General features: G+C 38.9%; 1 protein-coding gene across 1 annotated transcript; it reads right to left on the bottom strand.

Moving 5' to 3' along the window:
• Nucleotides 1-181: 181 nt before the first annotated feature.
• LOC121322062 (insulin-like growth factor-binding protein 5) lies at nucleotides 182-18,862 on the bottom strand. Its single transcript, XM_041261551.1, has 4 exons — nucleotides 18,011-18,862; nucleotides 2,740-2,945; nucleotides 2,136-2,255; nucleotides 182-648 (listed from the first exon to the last, which is right to left on the bottom strand). Exons 1-4 carry the CDS (start codon nucleotides 18,342-18,344, stop codon nucleotides 517-519), a joined length of 792 nt encoding a protein of 263 aa, XP_041117485.1. The 5' UTR covers nucleotides 18,345-18,862; the 3' UTR covers nucleotides 182-516.
• Nucleotides 18,863-19,549: the final 687 nt, after the last annotated feature.

Below are 19,549 nucleotides of genomic sequence, written 5' to 3'. Positions count from 1 at the left end.
TATAATTAAACCAAATAATAAAAAATGGCCTTTAGTATTAGTTCTTGCTACTTCATTACAAAGTAAGAAACATAAAAGACATAGACAGCCCTATCATCACGGACTCCTCTTTCTGTTTTTTTTTTTTTTTTAATTTTTTGCATTAGTAAAACTTTAAAAGAAGTTTTGTGCTCAACCCTGGTTTGTATTATATATATATATATATATATATATATATATATATATATATATATATTTTTTTTTTTTTACAAATCAAGTGCTTTGACCCAGCCCTTTCCACAGAGGCCCCAAGACAGAGAGACAAAGACAGAGGGAGAGCAGAGAGCCAAAGAGCCCAGCTATTTAGAGATGAGCGCACAGTTGAAGGTTCAAATGTCTTTTTTTTTTCCTTTTCCTTTTCTTTTTTTATGAAAAAGTTTTCTATCCCGAAGTGACTGGCGGGTGGACGAGAGGGAAGGAGGAAGGCCCTGGGTCACGTTCTCAGGGAGTGTGGTGATTGGACCCCTCCTTTCCACCTCACTCATTGTTACTGCTCTCCAGTTCCTGACAGTGGATGTCAGCACCTTTGTTCTCGGAGCCAGGAAGCTTCAGCCCATACCGATCCACACACCAGCAGATTCCACGCCTCCGCCCATGGGACGGCTTGCACTGCAGCACAGGGAAAAGGGGGAAAAAAAGGGAGAGGCTATAAGCAATGGAAAAGTGAGAACCTTTTTTTGGAAGAAAACTAACTACACTTAAAGGATGGCCAAATTGATCTTTATTTAGCACCCTGACAATACTAAACCCAAAGTATGTTTGTTTATTTATTTGTTTATTTATTTATTAATTCTTCTACTGGTGGAAAGAAATTACTTTTAAAAGTCTGCCTTTTGTTTTCCTTTAAACTATAATAAGATCCAATATGGTAACACTATCCTGGGAGACAGTCAGCATGGTTTTAGGAAAGGGAGATTGTGTCTAACTAACCTGCTTGATATTTTTAAGGATGCTATATTGCCAATGGATAATTGAAAAACATATGACATGGTTTATTTAGATTTCCAGAAAGCTTTTGACAAAGTCCCACATAAAACATTAATTCTGAAACTGAACGCAACAGGGATTTAAGGAAATGCATGCACATGGATTAGGGAGTGGATAACATGTAGAAAACAGAAAGTACTGATTAGAGGAGAAACCTCAGAATGGAGTGAGGTAACCAGTGGAGAACCACAGGGATCAGTATTAGGTCCTCTGCTATTCCTAATCTACACTAATGACTTAGATTCTGGTACAGTAAGCAAACTTGTTAAATTTGCAGACAACACAAAAATAGGAGGAGTGGCAAACACCGTTGTCGCAGAAAAGTCATTCAAAATGATCTAGATACCATTCAGAACTGGGCAGACATTTAATAGAGAAAAGTGTAAGGTACTGCACGCAGGCAATAAAAAATTGTATTATAAATACCACATGGGAGATACTGAAATTGAAGAAGGAATCTATGAAAAAAACCTAAGAATTTATGTTTGGATATACTGTGAAAAGTGTTGAATTTAAATCAAGGGAAGTAATGTTAAAACTTTACAATGCATTAGTAAGACCTCATCTAGAATATTGTGTTCAGTTCTGGTCACCTCACTACAAAAAGGATATTGCTGCTCCAAAAGAGTGCAAAGAAGAGTAACCAGAATTATTCCGGGTTTAAAAGGCATGTCATGTGCAGACAGGCTAAAATAATTTAATCTATTCAGTCTTGAACAAAGAAGACTATGCAACGATTTTATTCAAGCATTCACATTTCTAAAAGGTATTGACAATGTTGACCCAGGGGATTGTTTCGACCTGAAAAAATAAACAAGGACCACGGGTCAGAAATGGAGATTAAAGGGGCATTCAGAACAGAACATAACAGGCACTTTTTTAAATAGAGAATAGGGTCTGGAACCAACTCCCTGATAATGTTGTTGAAGATGACATCCTGGTATCCTTCAAGAAGCTGCTTGATGAGATTCTGGAATCAATAAGCTACTAACTACTAAATGAGTAAGATGGGCCGAATGGCCTCCTCTTGTTTGTAAACTTTCTTATATTCTTATGTTCTTTAACTTGTGGAAATAGATCACTAAAATCGCAGTTGTATTCTTCCATACCTGTTTCCGCTTGTACAAGCCCTTTTTGTCGCAGTTGGGAAGGTACAGTGCCTGGGTTAAGATTCGAGATGAGTTTTTTAACTGCTTGAGAATCTCTACCATCTGTCTTCGGCATGGACCCTGTGAGAGCAGTGACAGGAGCATTACAGACTCATATCTTAAACGCACCTACCAAACAAAACACACAGCATCCACGCATCCTTTTACCAATCATTTAATATGTGACATGTGACCTCATTAGTGCTGTACTAGCCTGCATCTTATCGTATAGTAGCCTATCCCATGTATAAGGTGCTTGGTAAGCAGGTGCTTCCCTCACAAAGACTGTAAAATCATGTTTCAGAAGGAAATGTCTTAATGAGTACTCTGTGGAGTTTATTCAATTGACCTCAAAAAATCCTCAAAAAAGGGCCTGTTGTGGGCCAAGGCTATGTAATGTATGTAATTTGTAAAATAGCAGGAAAGAATAAAACAGCACTGTTATTTAGAAACTCCATTGTTTAGATCAGTAGCCCCACAATTTTCTTCATTTGGTCATATATCCCTCTCGAGAAAAGCGTCTCCATTAGTAAATGACAGTGTTACAGCAAGTGTTTAAACTTACATAGACTGTTTCCTGCTTGTCGATGGAGTAGGTGGTGAAATCCGTCTGAATGACAGTCTTGGATTTTTCCAGCCTCCTCCGATTTTCTTTGCGCAATGCCTCGGCCTTCTTGTCAGACACTCGGTTCTTGTTGTGGAGAGGGACCTTGGCAGGGAGTGGATTCTCTGTGATCTCAGGGATGTCATCAGGCTCTCGTGAATCACGATCTGGGAACAATACCAAGAGAAATCGAGTTAGATACGCTGCATGCATGCACAAACCCAGAGCCTTTGGAAACACATTACATGTTCTTACAGCCTCAGCCTTGTAGAAATGCAGTGGGACTGTGCTGACACAAGGAACTGCAAAGTATGGGTAAGGCATTTTAACTGAACTGCAAACTACTCTGCCATGGAGTTCTTATTATATTCTTTTACTGAAAATGTCCAGACATTAAGGAAAAGGTGTACACTTTCACCAGAAACAATTCATGAAAAAAAGGCATGGTAAATGAAATACTTCTAAAAAAATTGTCAGTGCAAAGTTTCATTATTTTTCCAATGGATTTACATAAATTAGATGAAAAATTGGATTCACGTTATTTAAATAGCAGTAGTCTAATGTAACTATTTCTCCACTAGAGGGCACTTTTGTACAATTGTGTTGGACAAAATTTCCCCTCCCCCTTAAAACAGTAAAGACTAATACTACATAGTTGTTTCATTACTATATATCTATCCTATAGCAGCGGTTCCCCCCTCCCCACCCCTCAAAAAAAAAATGAAATCTGTATATAATAAACACCGGAAAAACACTGGACGTGGTTTCTCAGTTAACGTTGACATCACCACTTTCCCACTGCAAAAACAAAAACTTAACACATAAAAAACAAAAACAAACTACCTTTCCCTGTGCAGCTGGGCAATGTTCCTCGATCCTTCCTGACTTGTATATTTATCATTTATGCGTTCTGGATGCTTTAAACCCGAATGGAGGCTTGTTCCCAGAATTTTACGATGTAGTACAGTTAAGATAAGGAGGATTTGAAAAAGAATTACAAAAATGATTTACATAAAACTCGAAAATAGCTAAAAAATAAACACCAAAATGTAATTAATAAAAAACAAAAAAACTGAAGTCCTAAATATATCATTTGCACTGTACAGTGATTGGTGTGGTGAGGGCTCTGTACGTCACTGTCTCTGAGTATCTTTGTTCTCAGGTTTGTAATAAATGTGCACGCGGTGAAACCAAGTGTCCCGCAGCAGCATGACTGTTTTGCACGGCACAGCCTCTCTCTTTTTGTTTCTGAAACCAACTGGTGTTACGTGCCATTTCATGCCAATGGCACTGATATGAAGGTTATGACCCTTGTCAGATTTCACATGGTTTAGCCCCAGGGTGGTTTTGCGACTGGGTTCGTCATTACGTTCCTGATCGTGTATTTTCATTTTGAGGATGCTAGAGGAGATGTGTTGCACCCTTGTGCTGGAATTCTCTTCCAAGACGAGTTATAAGCTGAGGCATTCTCTAATTGTTAGAATCGGGAAATATCTGAAGTGAGCTCTGATTCTACATATTTTTATGAACTGTATTACCATGGTAAAACAGTAATGAAAGCAAAACAAGTAACAGTATGGTACAGCATGGTAAATTCATTGCATAAGCATGGCCTTAGGCTCTCTCATCAGACTATTTTGTCTGGGTGCAGATGGTTAGAATCTAAACTATGCTAAAACAGCTTGAAACAGAACTAGAGGCCTTTAACATTCAGTCACACAGTTATTCACATTCTTAACTAAGCAGAATTGCCAGATTTAAAGTATGACAATAGAATGATGCAACATTGCAATTAATCTCAGAGATGAAGGCAGATTGTTTATCGTTTAAGTATTTCAGTAATTCTCCACTTATCACAATGCATAATCAGTGCAATGTCGTTCTGAAATCTGAACAAACACCTGGCCAAAATTCCACAGTCAGCTTTTTTTTTTTGCAGTAAGATGATAACAGCATGCGTAGGGGCAGCAGGGTGCAACAAAGCAAGGAGTTCTGTTCTAGTATATTTACTCACCGTGAATCTTTCTGGGAAGGTGTTTGTGCCCTGTCAGTTCAAGTTTCAGAACTACTGCCTGTTGAACATGTTGTAAATAGCTCAACAATTTCAATCTCAAAAAACTGACAAACTGTATAAACATTTTATTTATAACATTTATTTTATTGATGGACTTTTCTTGTGGCAAGAATACCTTGAAAAAGGTAAATAACAACATCTGTCTGGCAGTCCGTGACTAACTGAACCACTGTGCCAGTGCATGACTGGTTATATTTATCCAGTCAGGAAATCCAGCAGAATTGCGATGGGCAGGCAAAGTCTGGCTAGAACATTGCCAAAATGTGCCAAGTATTGTTACAGAGAAGGCAGTGAGATATTACGGGACAGGTGGGTGGAATACAAATAATCGTACAAGTTCACTTCCGTATGCTCTGTGAATGTGCCCTGCAAAAGGCGTTTTATAAAAACAAAAAGTCTATTCAAGGGTGTGCTGTTGATCTGTCCATCTAACAGCACACCCCTGAACAGACTGTTAGCATCAGAAGGTTCTAAATTTTAAATTTAGCCAGCTGGGATCTAAACCCCAACTAAAAAATAAAAAATGCGGCAAATTTCTCAGTTCTGGCTGACAGGCTTCTATCCAAATTTATCATACAGACACATTGACTTTCCCAGACTTGTCCATGTCAGGAAGCACGTAATAAAGTACTATAAATATATCTCTTGCATATATTTTAATCACAAATCAAGCAAGTGGAAATTGTAATAGCAGGGATTTGCCACAATACAATCACATTTTCATCATCACACTCATGAACAACTCGTTGCCAGCTGGTGAATACTGTCTTGAATATAAGTGGATAGAAATCCTGCCTATGAACAAGTTCTCTACAACTGCTCGGATTTTTCATCCGTCACTGGTTCAGATGACTTGATGATCTCTAAGTGATGCTGACATCAGTTTAATTACCATGACCTGAATGTAGAAATGTGGGTTTTCGTGTTGTATATATGGGTGGATGATACAGACAATGTGTTTTACACAATTCTAGTCTTTCTTTTCCTACCAGGGCTTGACTTCAATGCACCAAGACTTGGCCTAGTTTTAAAGGAAGGCTGGGTGAGCCCATGTTTTATAATTGAATCAATGCCAATCTGTTGGAGAGACTCTAGCACATGGCATCACATACAGAACACTAGTTCAACAACTGTAGATGTAGTATGCAGGCTAAAAAAACTAGAGGTGCACCGATAAGATTTTCTTGGCCGATACTGATAGCCGGTGGTTATCTACCCATATCGGCCAATACTGATAAACAGTGCAGGTAAACTACTAGATAGGACCTATATTTAAACTGTTTTAGAATTATGAATGTTAAATTAACAGATATCGTTTACTTTTGTATTTATGACAAAAACAAAGAGGTATTGTTTACTTGTTGCATTTACTTCAGAAAATGAATGCAAAGAATAACATAGTATTTATATTTTGTGCTTGTCAGCAATTTATAATTTCATTTATTCAAGTGTCATTCAACACACTCACACAAAAATAACATGTTGCATTTGTACTAGTAAAAACACTTCTGTAGAAAAGAACTTTATAGCCACTTGCTGTCAAATATTGGGTATTATAACTTCGACATACTGACTGTACAGTATCAGTAGAAAAAAAAAATACCCCTATATTTATTACAGTTTTGTCAGCCTGAAACCAACTACAAAGCATCCTATTGTTTATATATAAAAAAATAAAATATAAATAAATCCAAACACTGCTCTTTTGAGACGTACTTACTCCATTGTGATCGCAGTTACACAGCACTGAGAAAATTAGTGTCAGTGTTCTGTGCTGGGAGAAATTTAAGCACGAATATCTGCGTACATTATCGGATAAAATAACATAAACTGCCAATTGCCGATTGTGTGTTTTTCCAATTTTATATATGTGCCATGAGAATAGGCTACCGATTACACCGTGTAACAATTTTTTTTTTTTTTGGGGTCCTGCGTAGTGTTATTTCCTAATTTCTTATGCCTCAAAAGTCTAGAAAATGGCTATTAATCCCCACAGACTTTGCTTTTGTGACCAGGACAGTGATATTTTGAAATTTACCTATTTTCCAGAACATTCCAGATAGATTCAGTGCTGAGTAAACTTGGAGTAACTTCTGAACTTTCTAGAACTTTCCAGTAATATAAATAGTAGTATAAATACAGGGGCCTTAAGCCCACCAGTTCAGTTTAGTTCCAGCTGCCTAAGTGGATACATATCTGCATTTTTCTGAGATGGCATCAAGAGGCTGCAAGCATCCGGCAGACACATTTTGTTATGTCTGCGGCTAATTTATCAAGACAAGAGCGAAAATGTACTCCGTGGAAGCATCTGCTAAGATGTGTGAGGCCTACAAGGCATATTTCGGCATGCCTGTCGGGGATCAAGACAAACCCTGGGCACCTCATTTCACCTGCGAGCACTGCAAAAAAAACTCCGGAAGGTAAGATGGACAATTGTTGCTCGGAATTTTATGTTATAAAATTTGTTAAAATTTTTTAAATTGTAAAAGTTTTTAATTTTAAAATGTTTTACAATTTTCAATGTTATTGAAAAAATATATCATATATGAAAAATGTTGTGAGAATCTCTTACACATTAGTCATGGGTGAAATAAATGTATTTTTGTAGGATGGTACAGAGGGGAAATGAGAGCCATGAAGTTCGCTATCCCAAGAATTTGGCGGGAACCCACTGACCACTCAAGCATCTGCTACTTCTGCATAGTGGACCCTTCCAAACGTCAGACTGGCAAGAATGCACTTGCTATCACGTATCTGGACCTTCCTTCATCCATCGCCCCGGTGCCACACTGCCATGAGCTCCCCGTACCCACTCCTCCGGAGAGAGAGCAGCCGTCTTTAGAAGAGAGCAGCAAGTCAGAGAGAGAGGAAGACAATGTAGATCCAGATGACAATTTCAGAGGTGGAGCTGAGGAGAGAAACCCATACGACCACAACCAAAAAGACCTCAACGACTTGATTAGAGATCTTGGTCTCACCAAGTCCAATGCAGAGCTTTTGACGTCTAGGCTCAAGCAGTGGAACTTGTTGGATGAAAGTGTGCAAGTCGCAGATCAGAGGAAGCGTCACCAACCTTTTTCCAGCTTCTTCACCCGTCAAGATGGGCTCTGCTTCTGCCACAATGTGACCAATCTGTTCGAGGCAATTGGAATCGCCTGTAACCAGAATGAGTGGCGCCTCTTCATTGACAGCTCATCCAGGAGCCTCAAAGCTGTGCTGCTCCATAATGGTAACAAGTACCCGTCTCTTCCCCTGGCTCACTCGGTGCACCTCAAAGAGGATTACAACAGCATCAAGACCTTGCTGGACGCCTTGAAGTATGATGAGTATGACTGGGAGGTCATAGGAGACTTCAAAATGGTGGCATTCCTGATGGGTCTCCAAGGTGGTTTTACCAAGTTTCCCTGCTATCTTTGCCTTTGGGACAGCAGGGACACCAAGGCGCACTACCACAGGCAGGACTGGCCACAGCGGACCGAGTTCTCTGTGGGGAGGAACAACGTCAAGTGGGAGCCACTGGTGGACCCCTGGAAGGTGCTGATGCCACCACTGCACATCAAATTGGGCCTTATGAAACAATTTGTCAGAGCTCTAGATAAGGAGTCGGCAGCCTTCAAGTACCTTCAAGACTTCTTCCCTAAGCTGTCTGAGGCAAAGGTCAAAGCCGGTGTCTTCGTCGGACCACAGATAAAGAAGATCCTGGAGTGCAATGAATTCCCCAAGAAGCTCACTAGTAAGGAGAAAGCGGCTTGGAGCAGCTTTGTCACAGTGGTTCGGGGCTTCCAGGGCAATCACAAGGCCGAAAACTATGTGGAGCTGGTTGAGACTCTGGTGAAGAACTACGGCACAATGGGCTGTAGGATGTCCCTCAAAGTCCATATCCTTGATGCTCATCTTGATAAATTCAAGGAGAACATGGGAGCATACTCGGAGGAGCAAGGCGAGCGCTTCCACCAGGATATACTGGACTTTGAATGCCGCTACCAAGGACAGTATAGCGAGAACATGATGGGAGACTACATTTGGGGGCTGATTCGTGAAAGTGATTTACAGTATAATCGTAAATCTCAAAACTACTCACTTCTAAATCTTTTGTAGTCATTTTTGTATTGCTTTAGTATAAATACATGTTAATTTGGATTCATATGTTGTTTTTTTCTGACTTTATGTGAACGAAATGACACAAATTTGCCCATTTTCTCATTGGAAATAGGTACATTTCAAAATATCACTGTCCTGGTCACAAAAGCAAAGTTTGTGGGGAATAATAGCCATTTTCTATACTTTTGAGGCATAAGCAATTAAGAAATAACACTTACTACCCAGGAACAAAAATTGTGTTACATAGTGTTATCCGTACACCCCTTCAAAAAACATATACATCTCTACCCGTTTTGCCACAAGAAAGTTTCCACAAAATATAAGGGCATCAGATAGCTTTGAAGATGTGCCTACAATGAGGATCTTTCAGCAATTATTCTCTATGAGTTTCATTACCCACCCTGATAAAGAGACAGGTCTTTTTGGCTATCAAGGCATGCTTAGAAGCTATCATTTTCATTTTCACTTAAGAACAACATTGCGTGCACTGCATAGAAGCTTCCAGAAAACATGAAGTTCGGGGAAATAGCAGTTATTGAGGCAGCTATTAAGCTTTGCAGACATTCATTCCAGCAGATAATGAGTTCGGACTAAAAATAGCCCTCAGTCTAGGAAAAGATGCAAGTGTATAACGCTGATGGTCAGATTGCATTCCCAGCTGTATTCATTTTTTTTATGTGTCCTACTGATTCAAGGCACTGTCTTTTATTTTTTTACCCCACGTAAGAAACCACCATATTTATAATGCACAGCACAACTTTAACTGTAATTATTTTGTATAAATTGGCAGGGTAACATTTTTAGATGTTAAGACTTTTTACAAGACAATCCAGAAACTACAAAACACTTCTGTGCCATAAAGTTCCTCAGAACAGAATTAACTGCTGTGCGGGACCAGCTTGGGTAGTAACCGGTAGTGAAAGTACACTCAGTTTAAACCATAGCTAAAACTTAAGAGATGCCTGGTAACCAGTTCTGGGGTTTTGAACTACCCTCATTTAAACATATGGTGCTAGGAATTTGAGCAATCCTATCCCAGTTAAATCTCCTCTGAATTGATTTGTTGTTCCTCTGCCATTGTTGCTTCGACAACTCCCAACAGATAACTGACACACAAGCTCAAATGAGGAATACTCTGTTCAGATTGGTTCATATAAGGGAGATCAGTGGGGTTTTTTTGGTACATGTTTGCATTTAAATAATATACATTAACAGGTAACACGTACTCTATAACAAATATGTGAGACAATGTAAATTCTTAGTTTTGCTATGTTTTGTTTCATTATTTCTTGATTTTATCCTTTTAACATGTCACCAATCACTTTAAACACTAAATCATAACAATAACAACACCTTCGTATGAGTATATAAGTAATTGATAAGGAATCGCAATACTCCTTGCAGCACAAGATACATCTGAGATAATATATGCCGCATACTTTGTTTTTCAGATGGTAAACCTTAGCAAAGCAAGGCTTGCACAAAATGAAACTGGTTTTAGAACTGCATTCAGTTGATTACCAAGTTTTTATTTTATTTTTCTGTCCTACCTTTGTCCTTTAAGACACAAGAAAATGCATTTCAATGACAAGATGGTAATCTCATCAAGAGAACTGGTTAACCCACAAGGGTTCCAAATTTCAGGTAGGCTTACAACTCAATAGATCTTGATAAGGTAATCCTTGATAATAAATTCTCAGTAATAAATCAAAAACAAAGAATCTTTTTAGCAGCGGCTGCATTAAACTGGAATACTGCAATTAGTTACAGCACCTGAGTGCATGTGGAACCTTAATCATATACATGCATATGCAACAATAGCAATGGCTCCAGAGGTTTTCAGATTTTCTCACTTTACATATATAGAGATGGTACAAAAAGTAGTATACTTGTTTCCAGTTACTCAGTTCTTTATGTTGAAAAAAAAAAAAACTTCTAAAAACTGTTTTCTGTATTTGATTTATAGCTCTTCTATTTCCGCAGGTTCAAAAAGATCTTGAAAGCTGAGTTCTGCCTTGAAATTGCTGGCTGTATGATCCAAGTTCCCTGTTGCTGTGTAAATTTGCTGACAGACCAAATTCAGCACGGTTCCTGTAGCCAATACTTCACAGGAAATAAACCATTTTATAAACACAATACCAAGTGAAAACAGTGAGACAGCAAAATCAAACTAAGTTGCATTTTAATTCAGTTTATAACGGCCTGGCAAGTTATATATAGCGCACATATGCTATTCAAGTCTCAATTAAGGAACACTTATTCAAGATAAGCTCCACTGAGTTGACAAGAAAAGGGTAGGGAGTGAACTCTATATGCTGATCGAACTCGAAACTTTGCTAGTATTGGTGTTTTCATTACCATTTAGTGTTTTGTGGTGCCGTAGTAGCTGAATACTGAAATGAAAAAAGACATTGTGTTAGATATCTTTATGGTGTTGTTTTATAATTTCCACTGCGAGCATTGGGAAAGTTGTTTTGACAGTGTTTTGATAATGCATGTTGCATCCAGTTTGTCTACAGAAGCACCTCTAATTGTTAAGGGCTCCTCTCAACATGAATAAATTAACAAATAAAATATGTGTTAATTCTTTTTAAAAAAAAGTATATATTTTATTGTTTTGACATTGTGAATTCACACTTTTGGTTTTAGTATCAAAGCTTTTTCACATACCGTGGCCCTAATCCACACACAATTAAGGACTGTTATTTTTTTTTCAGGAGTTTAAAGAATTCTTAGTTTAAAAAAAGGTTTAATTTAATGCCAACTTGATTTAATGAATCAAAAAACAGGCAGTCCTAACAAAACATTTCATTAAAAAGAGTGCAAATGTTCATCCCCTTTCATGTTAAAGACAATTCTAGTCTGGAAGTGTTTATGCTTACAGGAGCGGCTATGCAAACTACAAGCATTTCCCAGGTGTCGTGATACATATATGTGGCGCAGATTGCAGCAAGACTTTTATTGGGAGATATGATCCCAGCTTATTACACAGCTTCTCGTCTTACAGGTTGGTACGATGCATGCAGCTGACGGTGTGATACGCTCTGTTCATTACAGTACTTTGGAGTGTCACTTGCACATTCATGGAATTTCTTTACCTAGAAAAGTTTAACATGCTATTCCATACTTTGTCAAAAGTGTTTTCCCTTTGCTTGGCTGTACCATGCCTTTATTAAACCAGAGAGTGGTGCACTAATGTAATCTTCAAAAGACAAATAAGAGTCAACCTTTAAAACAATACTTAATCCTATTGATGTAACAGGTTAAAACACATTTGAAATTAATGTGATCCTACTGTCGCATATTTCACAGTTACTGTCACATGCCAGTATCACAAATGCATTGAGAATATCATATATTATTACATGTATCAATGCAGAATACTGTGTTCATTGTTTGCTTTATGGAGACAATATCTCTATGAGACCAACTAGAAGACAATAATATGTCTTATATGTGTTGTTACTTCAGAAAAACACAAACTTGCATTGCAACATGTCAACAAAAGGCTGACAACATCAAACCATAAATCAAATCAAGCTGTCTAGTACTCATTGGCATTCCCTTTTAACTCATTATGCAAATAGAAACAATTATTCATTTTTTTATTCAAGTTTACTTATATTCCTTAAATGGAGATTTAAAAGCCAAAGGTATGCTGTTTAAAGCATGTTGTTTATTGTCCTCTGAAGATGCTTTGCATTTAAATGAGCAAACATAAGGCTTTAAAGCTGCAAGGGCAAAAAAAAATCAGCTGTTGCAATGTCATGTTGCTTGGCAGTAGCAGCTTAGTGACGACTAAACACTCCTACACCATGTGCTTTAAATGAGCGTGCCCCTTAGACTGTAGATCCATGCTGTGACGAAAGAACCTTGGTAATGTTCACATAAATGAGGACAGATGCAGATCAGCAGGCAGCCATCACAAGGGTGGTCTTACAGTAAATGATGATACATATTGATCATTACCAAGCAGCTGCCAATACTGTAATGAACACTTAAACAGTTCTTGCTGTCCCACTGCCGCAATTGGCTGCTCAGCTGTCTTATTTGTAGTTCCAGTGTATGTCTCCCTTTTTGCAATGTTTAGGATTTAATGCTAAACTGTTGGAAGTTCTGTGGTAATGTAATTGATATTTAGGTTACCATACTTGATATCTGATATTGCTCTACCACTTTAAATCTACCACTTGCTAATGAATATAACACCCTAAACCTGTACACACAGGGTTACATTTCCATCTGTGAGGCACTGGTGACTCTGGTAAATCACTTGTGTGTTTATCAAGACACAAGAAGATTTTGCTAATAGTTGGTACCAGTTCTCTAGTAGTTAAATATAAATCATGTCTCACTTCACTGTGTGTGCAATACTAGCAATCATCTGATTAAAATGCAATCATTTGAAATACCTAATAGTTATGTAATTGGTTATATATGGAGATACTGTACTACACTGAACAAAAATGTAAACGCAACATGCAACAATTTTTTTTACTGAGTTCATATACGGAAATCAGTCAATTTAAATAAATTCATTAAGGCCCTAATCTATGGATTTCACATGACTGGGAATACAGATATGCATCTGTTGGTCACAGATACCTTAAAAAAAAAAGGTTGGGGCGTGAACCAGAAAACCGGTCAGTATCTGGTATGACCACCATTTGCCTCATGCAGCGCGACACATCTCCTTCACATAGAGCTGATCAGGCTGTTGATTGTGGCCTGTAGAATGTTGTCCCACTCCTCTTCAATGGCTGTGTGAAGTTGCTGGATATTGGCGGGAACTGGAACACGCTGTCGTACACGTCAATCCAGACCATCCCAAACATGCTCAATGGGTGACATACTGGTGAGTGTGCAGGCCATGGAAGAACTGGGACATTTTCAGCTTCCAGGAATTGTGTACAGATCCTTGTGACATGGGGCCGTGCACTATCATGCTGAAACATGAGGTGATGGTGGCGGATGACTGGCACGACAATGGGCCTCAGGATCTCGTCACGGTATCTCTGTGCATTCAAATTGCCATCGATAAAATGCAATTGTGTTCGTTGTCCGTAGCTTATGCCTGCCCATACCATAACCCCACCGCCACCATGGGGTACTCTGTTCACAATGTTGACATCAGCAAACAGCTCGCCCACACGATGCCATCTGCCCGGTACAGTTGAAACCGGGATTCATCCAGCGTGCCAGTGGCCATTGAAGGTGAGCATTTGCCCACTGAAGTCGGTTACGACGCCGAACTGCAGTCAGGTCAAGACCCTGGTGAGGACGACGAGCACACAGATGAGCTTCCCTGAGACGGTTTCTGACAGTTTGTGTAGAAATTCTTTGGCTGTGGAAACCCACAGTTTCATCAGCTGTCCGGGTGGCTGGTCTCAGACGATCCCGCAGGTGAAGAAGCCGGATGTGGAGGTCCTGGGCTGGTGTGGTTACACATGGTCTGCGGTTATGAGGCTGGTTGGACATACTGCCAAATTCTCTAAAACGATGTTGGAGGCAGCTTATGGTAGAGAAATGAACATTCAATTCCCTGGCAACAGTTCTGGTGGACATTCCTGCAGTCAGCATGCCAATTGCACACTCCCTCAAAACTTGAGACATCTGTGGCATTGTGTTGTGTGACAAAACTGCACATTTTAGAGTGGCCTTTTATTGTCCCCAGCACAAGGTGCACCTGTGTAATGATCATGCTGTTTAATCAGCTTCTTAATATGCCACACCTGTCAGGTGGATGGATTATCTTGGCAAAGGAGAAATGCTCATTAACAGGGATGTAAACAAATTTGTGCACAAAATTTGAGAGAAATAAGCTTTTTGTGCGTATGGAAAATTTCTTTGATGTTTTATTTCAGCTCATGAAACATGGGACCAACACTTTACATGTTGCGTTTATATTTTTGTTCAGTGTACTTACTATGGGTTTAGGAAGCAGTTGTACAGTAGCACAATAAAAGAGTTAAAAACAAGAGATCCCAGGCTTCACTTAAAGCTCAGCAATATTTTGTGTGACCTTCGGCAGGTCATGTGACCTCTCTGTGGTTGTATCATACGCTACTGTAAAATCAGGTTGAAACAGAGATGACGCATCTCAGTTCAAGGTAAACCTGGTCAAATTAATTAATCGAAAAATCATCATCTTCAGACCAGTGGTGCTACAAAGAGGCCTTCCAAAAAAAAAAAAAAAAAAAAACAGGTTGCTGAACCATTTAAGTGCTATTGCATTAACACTGCAGCATAGTTGTAACCAACGGCGTTGGAGCATTTCTAAAAGTGGGTGGGCCAAGGAGGGTGGGGGGTGGGGGGTGTTGGTATGAAGTATTTCTATAGATAAATTAATCCATTTTAACTACTACATCAATTATTGAAGCAGGTTATATATTTATAGTTGACTGGTTATTTAAAGTTTGCAACAATAATACTACTACACTACTATGACGACTACGACTGCTAATAATGAGCTTGTTATCTGAATGTTGGGTAGTGAGTGGTATCACACAAACATTGTTTAATTTAGTTCAAAATGAATTAAATGTTTGGTTTATAAAACAACCAAAAAGAAAATGCATTGATAAAGAATATTAAACAGCTGTCTACAACGTATTTGTTTAGCTTTGTCGATTAGCTCATATACCAAATCGATAGATATACGGCCCCCCTAGATATATATATATATTATATATATATATATATATATATATATATATATATATATATATATATATATATATATATAATATATTTAAATGCTCCGTTTACAAAGTGTACAAAAGTTGTCAAGATGTCACAAAGGCAGTTCTATAGTGTTACAAGATGACAAATGTAGCAACATTCACTACCACACACACACTCGGCTTCTCTGAGCTTATTCTTTCCCATATGATTTGTTAAAAGCTTTAAAGTTCCTCTGTAGAAGCTGGTGGCACAGCTAGTGAAATGTTAACATTATTGTCCATCAGTTCCGGTGTCGTCTCAAATTGTGGATCTATTTGACTTATCTGTGAGTTTTGGAAGAACAATGAGATACAAGGTATTAATATGTATTTCTTTTTGCCTCGCTGTTACAAGTGAGTGGGCAGAGTCCCCACTCCCCCTTGGTAAAAAAAGGATGTGGGCAGTGGCCCATTGGCCCACCTGTCTCCGGTGCCTATGGTTGTAACACTGTAGTAACTGTTGTGGCATTACAGTGGCTACATATGCTCTGTTTGTACTGCAAACTGAAGGACTATTGTAAAAACATCCAGAAACCAAGAGGTTAATTAGTTGTGCTTTTGACCTCCAATCAGGTGTGTCTGTCTGTTTACAGTTAGCCAGACATTAATTTATTTTTAATTGGAGCACGCCCCCCTCCCTCAGTCAGATTTAATCATCGAATAGTAATCCAACTCTCGACACCACCCACAGATATAAACCTTATTTCAGACCGACCAGCTCTGCCAAGACCTGTTGCCCCCAGGAATTTAAAGTCCATTTCTTTCAGTTTGGAAATTTCCAGCAAAGATGGATTGTCCCACTAAGAAATAAACAAAGTACTGGAGCTGTTTGTTTCCACTATAGTAGCTCTAGAGTGATGTATGACAAACAACTACATGGTGCATTCAGTCTACAGTGTCTCTAAGCATTGTATTTACAGTACACACAGGTTAAAACAAACTGTGATTCAAATCAAAATCCAATAGAAAGTGGAAAAAATAAGTTTATATAGCATAGAAAACTCAAATTCCAAATGGCTTATCAAATAGAACACTACTGTAAACCAAGTGGTGTATCTATTAGAATACATAAATAAACTGGGTAGTGGAAGGAATAAAAGAAGGGTATGCAGCTATATAGAATTAGCAGCATGTACTGACAAGACAGGCTGTACCAATACATGCAGACAGATTAAACAGAGAGGACAGTCTGTGGGGTGTCTCAGCAGATTTGAGTACTGGGTTTCCATTAGATAGTGGACCTCTATAAAACCACCACCCAAACCAGTGCTTACTTCTTTGCAAAGATGCCTTAGAGCCGATACCTTCATTCCCAATACAAATTATTCCAACAACTAATTGAATTACTGTACAATACAACATTTGTGAACCATCACATACAAACCCAATCCATGGAAACCATTTGTGTTAGCTATTAAACTAACCAACCTGTCAATATGTATGTAATGCAAAGCAAGCATTTCACACCTCCACACAAGAAATGTTTTCCATTGCCACCTTTACCTTTCCATTGGCGCGGTGCCGAGTAAAACCCATGCGTTGATCGTAATATTTAACCCTATGAAGGTCAACTATGTTCTCCACAGGTCAAATAGGTAATCTGTTTTCAGTAATTTATTTTAAACGATAAAAATATCTTACAGAAATAACCATTGGTGGGGTGGTTTGCGGGGAGTTTGATAAGTTATCTATGCGTAATAACAAAACAAACCGGATAAACCAAAGATACACTGACTGCGAGGAAAGTTAAAGGTTGGTAGTTCAGAGATAATTACATTGAGTCTTACCTCAGCTCTTTACACGTAAACAAATGACTGCACTCCGTGAAACTGAGTTTTTTTTTTTAAATCCTGGCTGTGCTGGCGAACCTGTTACTCTTGTTTCTATTAATCTCTGTGGAAAGTTTGCAGTCTGCTATTCAGTGCGCCCCCACCTTTTTTTGCCATCTTCATAACAGTCAGTGTTGTATATAAACATGTTACAAAACGATTAGAACTTGTAACAAAAATTGATATAACTTACCTACATGCATAAATACATTACTCTTCCCTTTTTAAATAACATTTTCATTATCACATGCAATGAACCACTTCTTTGTACAAAACCTTACTTGAACTAGGTCGTTACTACGGGATGTGCAAACTCAGTAAAACCTTGACTGTATCAGTGGAATACTGTATTCATTGTTTGCACCTGCTCTTTGCGTTTTATTCAGTGCAGTAAAGAGACAGAAAGAAATTCAAGGGTGAGGAGAGGACAAAGCTACATACACAGGTAAACTAGCGGTTACTGCCCACAGACCAAAAGGCAGCACCCCCAGCCAGGCAGCACTTACCGGTGGGTGGATGGTGCTCTTTGTATCCTTTCTCGTTCCTACACATTCCTCGGCCGTGCAGCAGAGCGTGAAGAGGCTTTTCTTCGCCGTTTCGTGGCAAGCAGCGAAGTCCTTGGGAGCATGGTTGGGTGTACACGCCGCACTGTTGCCCTTCAGACAGGGCGCAGGTCCGACAGCAGCCGCAGCCCGGCTCCTTAACCAACTCGCAGCCGACCGGGACCTGAGGGCACATTGAGAAGGCTTTCTCGTCACAGGGGTCGCAATGGACATAAGAGCCCGTGCACTGGGGCAGTCCCATGAAAAATGACAGCAACAGGCAAAAACTGAACAACATCTTCTTATTGCAAAAATAATAGTACTGCAATAATAACAATAAAAAGTGTCCAAAGCAATTTCTTCAAAATTCAAGTGGCGTGACTCTGCTCACTGAATACGTTTCGACAAATTACAACAAAGATGAAAATTGAAAGAAAAAAAATGCCTTAAGGAGTTGTCAATTCAAGATTTATATTTCAGCATCCACAGCACCTGCAACACCGCAGAATACCTCAAACGACAGCGTGTTTGCGTTTTTTTCTCTCTACGGGTTCATAAAATTAAGTTATACTTAGGACTAAAAGCTTATTTCTATAAATTAACCAAATGCCACCAAAAAGGTGCAAATTAACCAGTATGGGCACACGCTTTCAAAAGTTCTTTCATTGGAAGAAAAAAAAATAAATAAAAACTGCCAAATGTTCTGTCTGCAAAGAATTGCAAATCTGTGCACAAAACCCCAAGGTTTTTATAAGCCTTTCCAACCTCCCCCTCTGGAGAACTTTCTAAGCAGACTGATCAATTTAGAGCAGGCTTGGCTTTTTAAACAGCAGCGAATTCCTCAACCCGGGACCATGAATAACCCGCATGGGAGTAAAGACGACGGGCGCACTAGCTATATAATGTGCAGAATCTGGGGCGGGTTCCTGGCGTTTCAAAAAGCGCTTTCTGGCACGCTGCCAGTCTTTATCTGCAATTCGAGCTGCCTTTGACACTCGGGGCTAAGAAGATGCCAAGAGCAAGCAGTACAAGTAACCGGTGCAACCTCAAATCTCGTGCAAAACTGGCTGTGGAACCTGAAGCATAAAAAAAAAAAAAAAAAAAAAAAAAAAAACACCTAAGTAGCATGACATTCTGCATACTTGCGCGCGTGCCCTAGGTTTAAATGCTCACAACACCGTAGGTTATATTGAATCTGTATATAAATGTAAAATAGTCCGTTATATGTTTACGAGTGTTGGAGTTTACTATAATGCATACGTTTCACCCAAATGCCAGCTTCCCAGGTTTCGGCATGCAGGTTAAGAAGCCTTTCTCAATGGAGTGTGTGTTTAGGAAGAAACACCGGAGGTTAGGTACAATGTATTCTCAAATTGGGGATATTTTAAAAGCTAAATGATAGCAAATATATGTCCAGGAAGTTGCTTGTGACAAAATTATTACATACAAACTATTTTCTTAGGTAACATAACAACCATCGCCTAGAAATTCCTTCTGTTTCTA

This window comes from Polyodon spathula, chromosome 10, assembly GCF_017654505.1.
Source record: "Polyodon spathula isolate WHYD16114869_AA chromosome 10, ASM1765450v1, whole genome shotgun sequence".
In the NCBI taxonomy this organism is placed as follows: Eukaryota; Metazoa; Chordata; class Actinopteri; order Acipenseriformes; family Polyodontidae; genus Polyodon; species Polyodon spathula.
The sequence above is the reverse complement of the archived record's forward strand: the minus strand, read 5'-3'. Positions and strand labels throughout refer to the sequence as shown.

Coding starts and splice junctions, on each gene's coding strand:
- LOC121322062 (XM_041261551.1), bottom strand. CDS start 18,344: ATGTTGTTCAGTTTTTGCCTGTTGCTGTCATTTTTCATGGGACTGCCC. Junction 2,946..18,010: donor AGAGCACCATCCACCCACCG/GTAAGTGCTGCC, acceptor TATTGTTCCCAG/ATCGTGATTCACGAGAGCCT. Junction 2,256..2,739: donor ACAAGCAGGAAACAGTCTAT/GTAAGTTTAAAC, acceptor CTGCTCTCACAG/GGTCCATGCCGAAGACAGAT.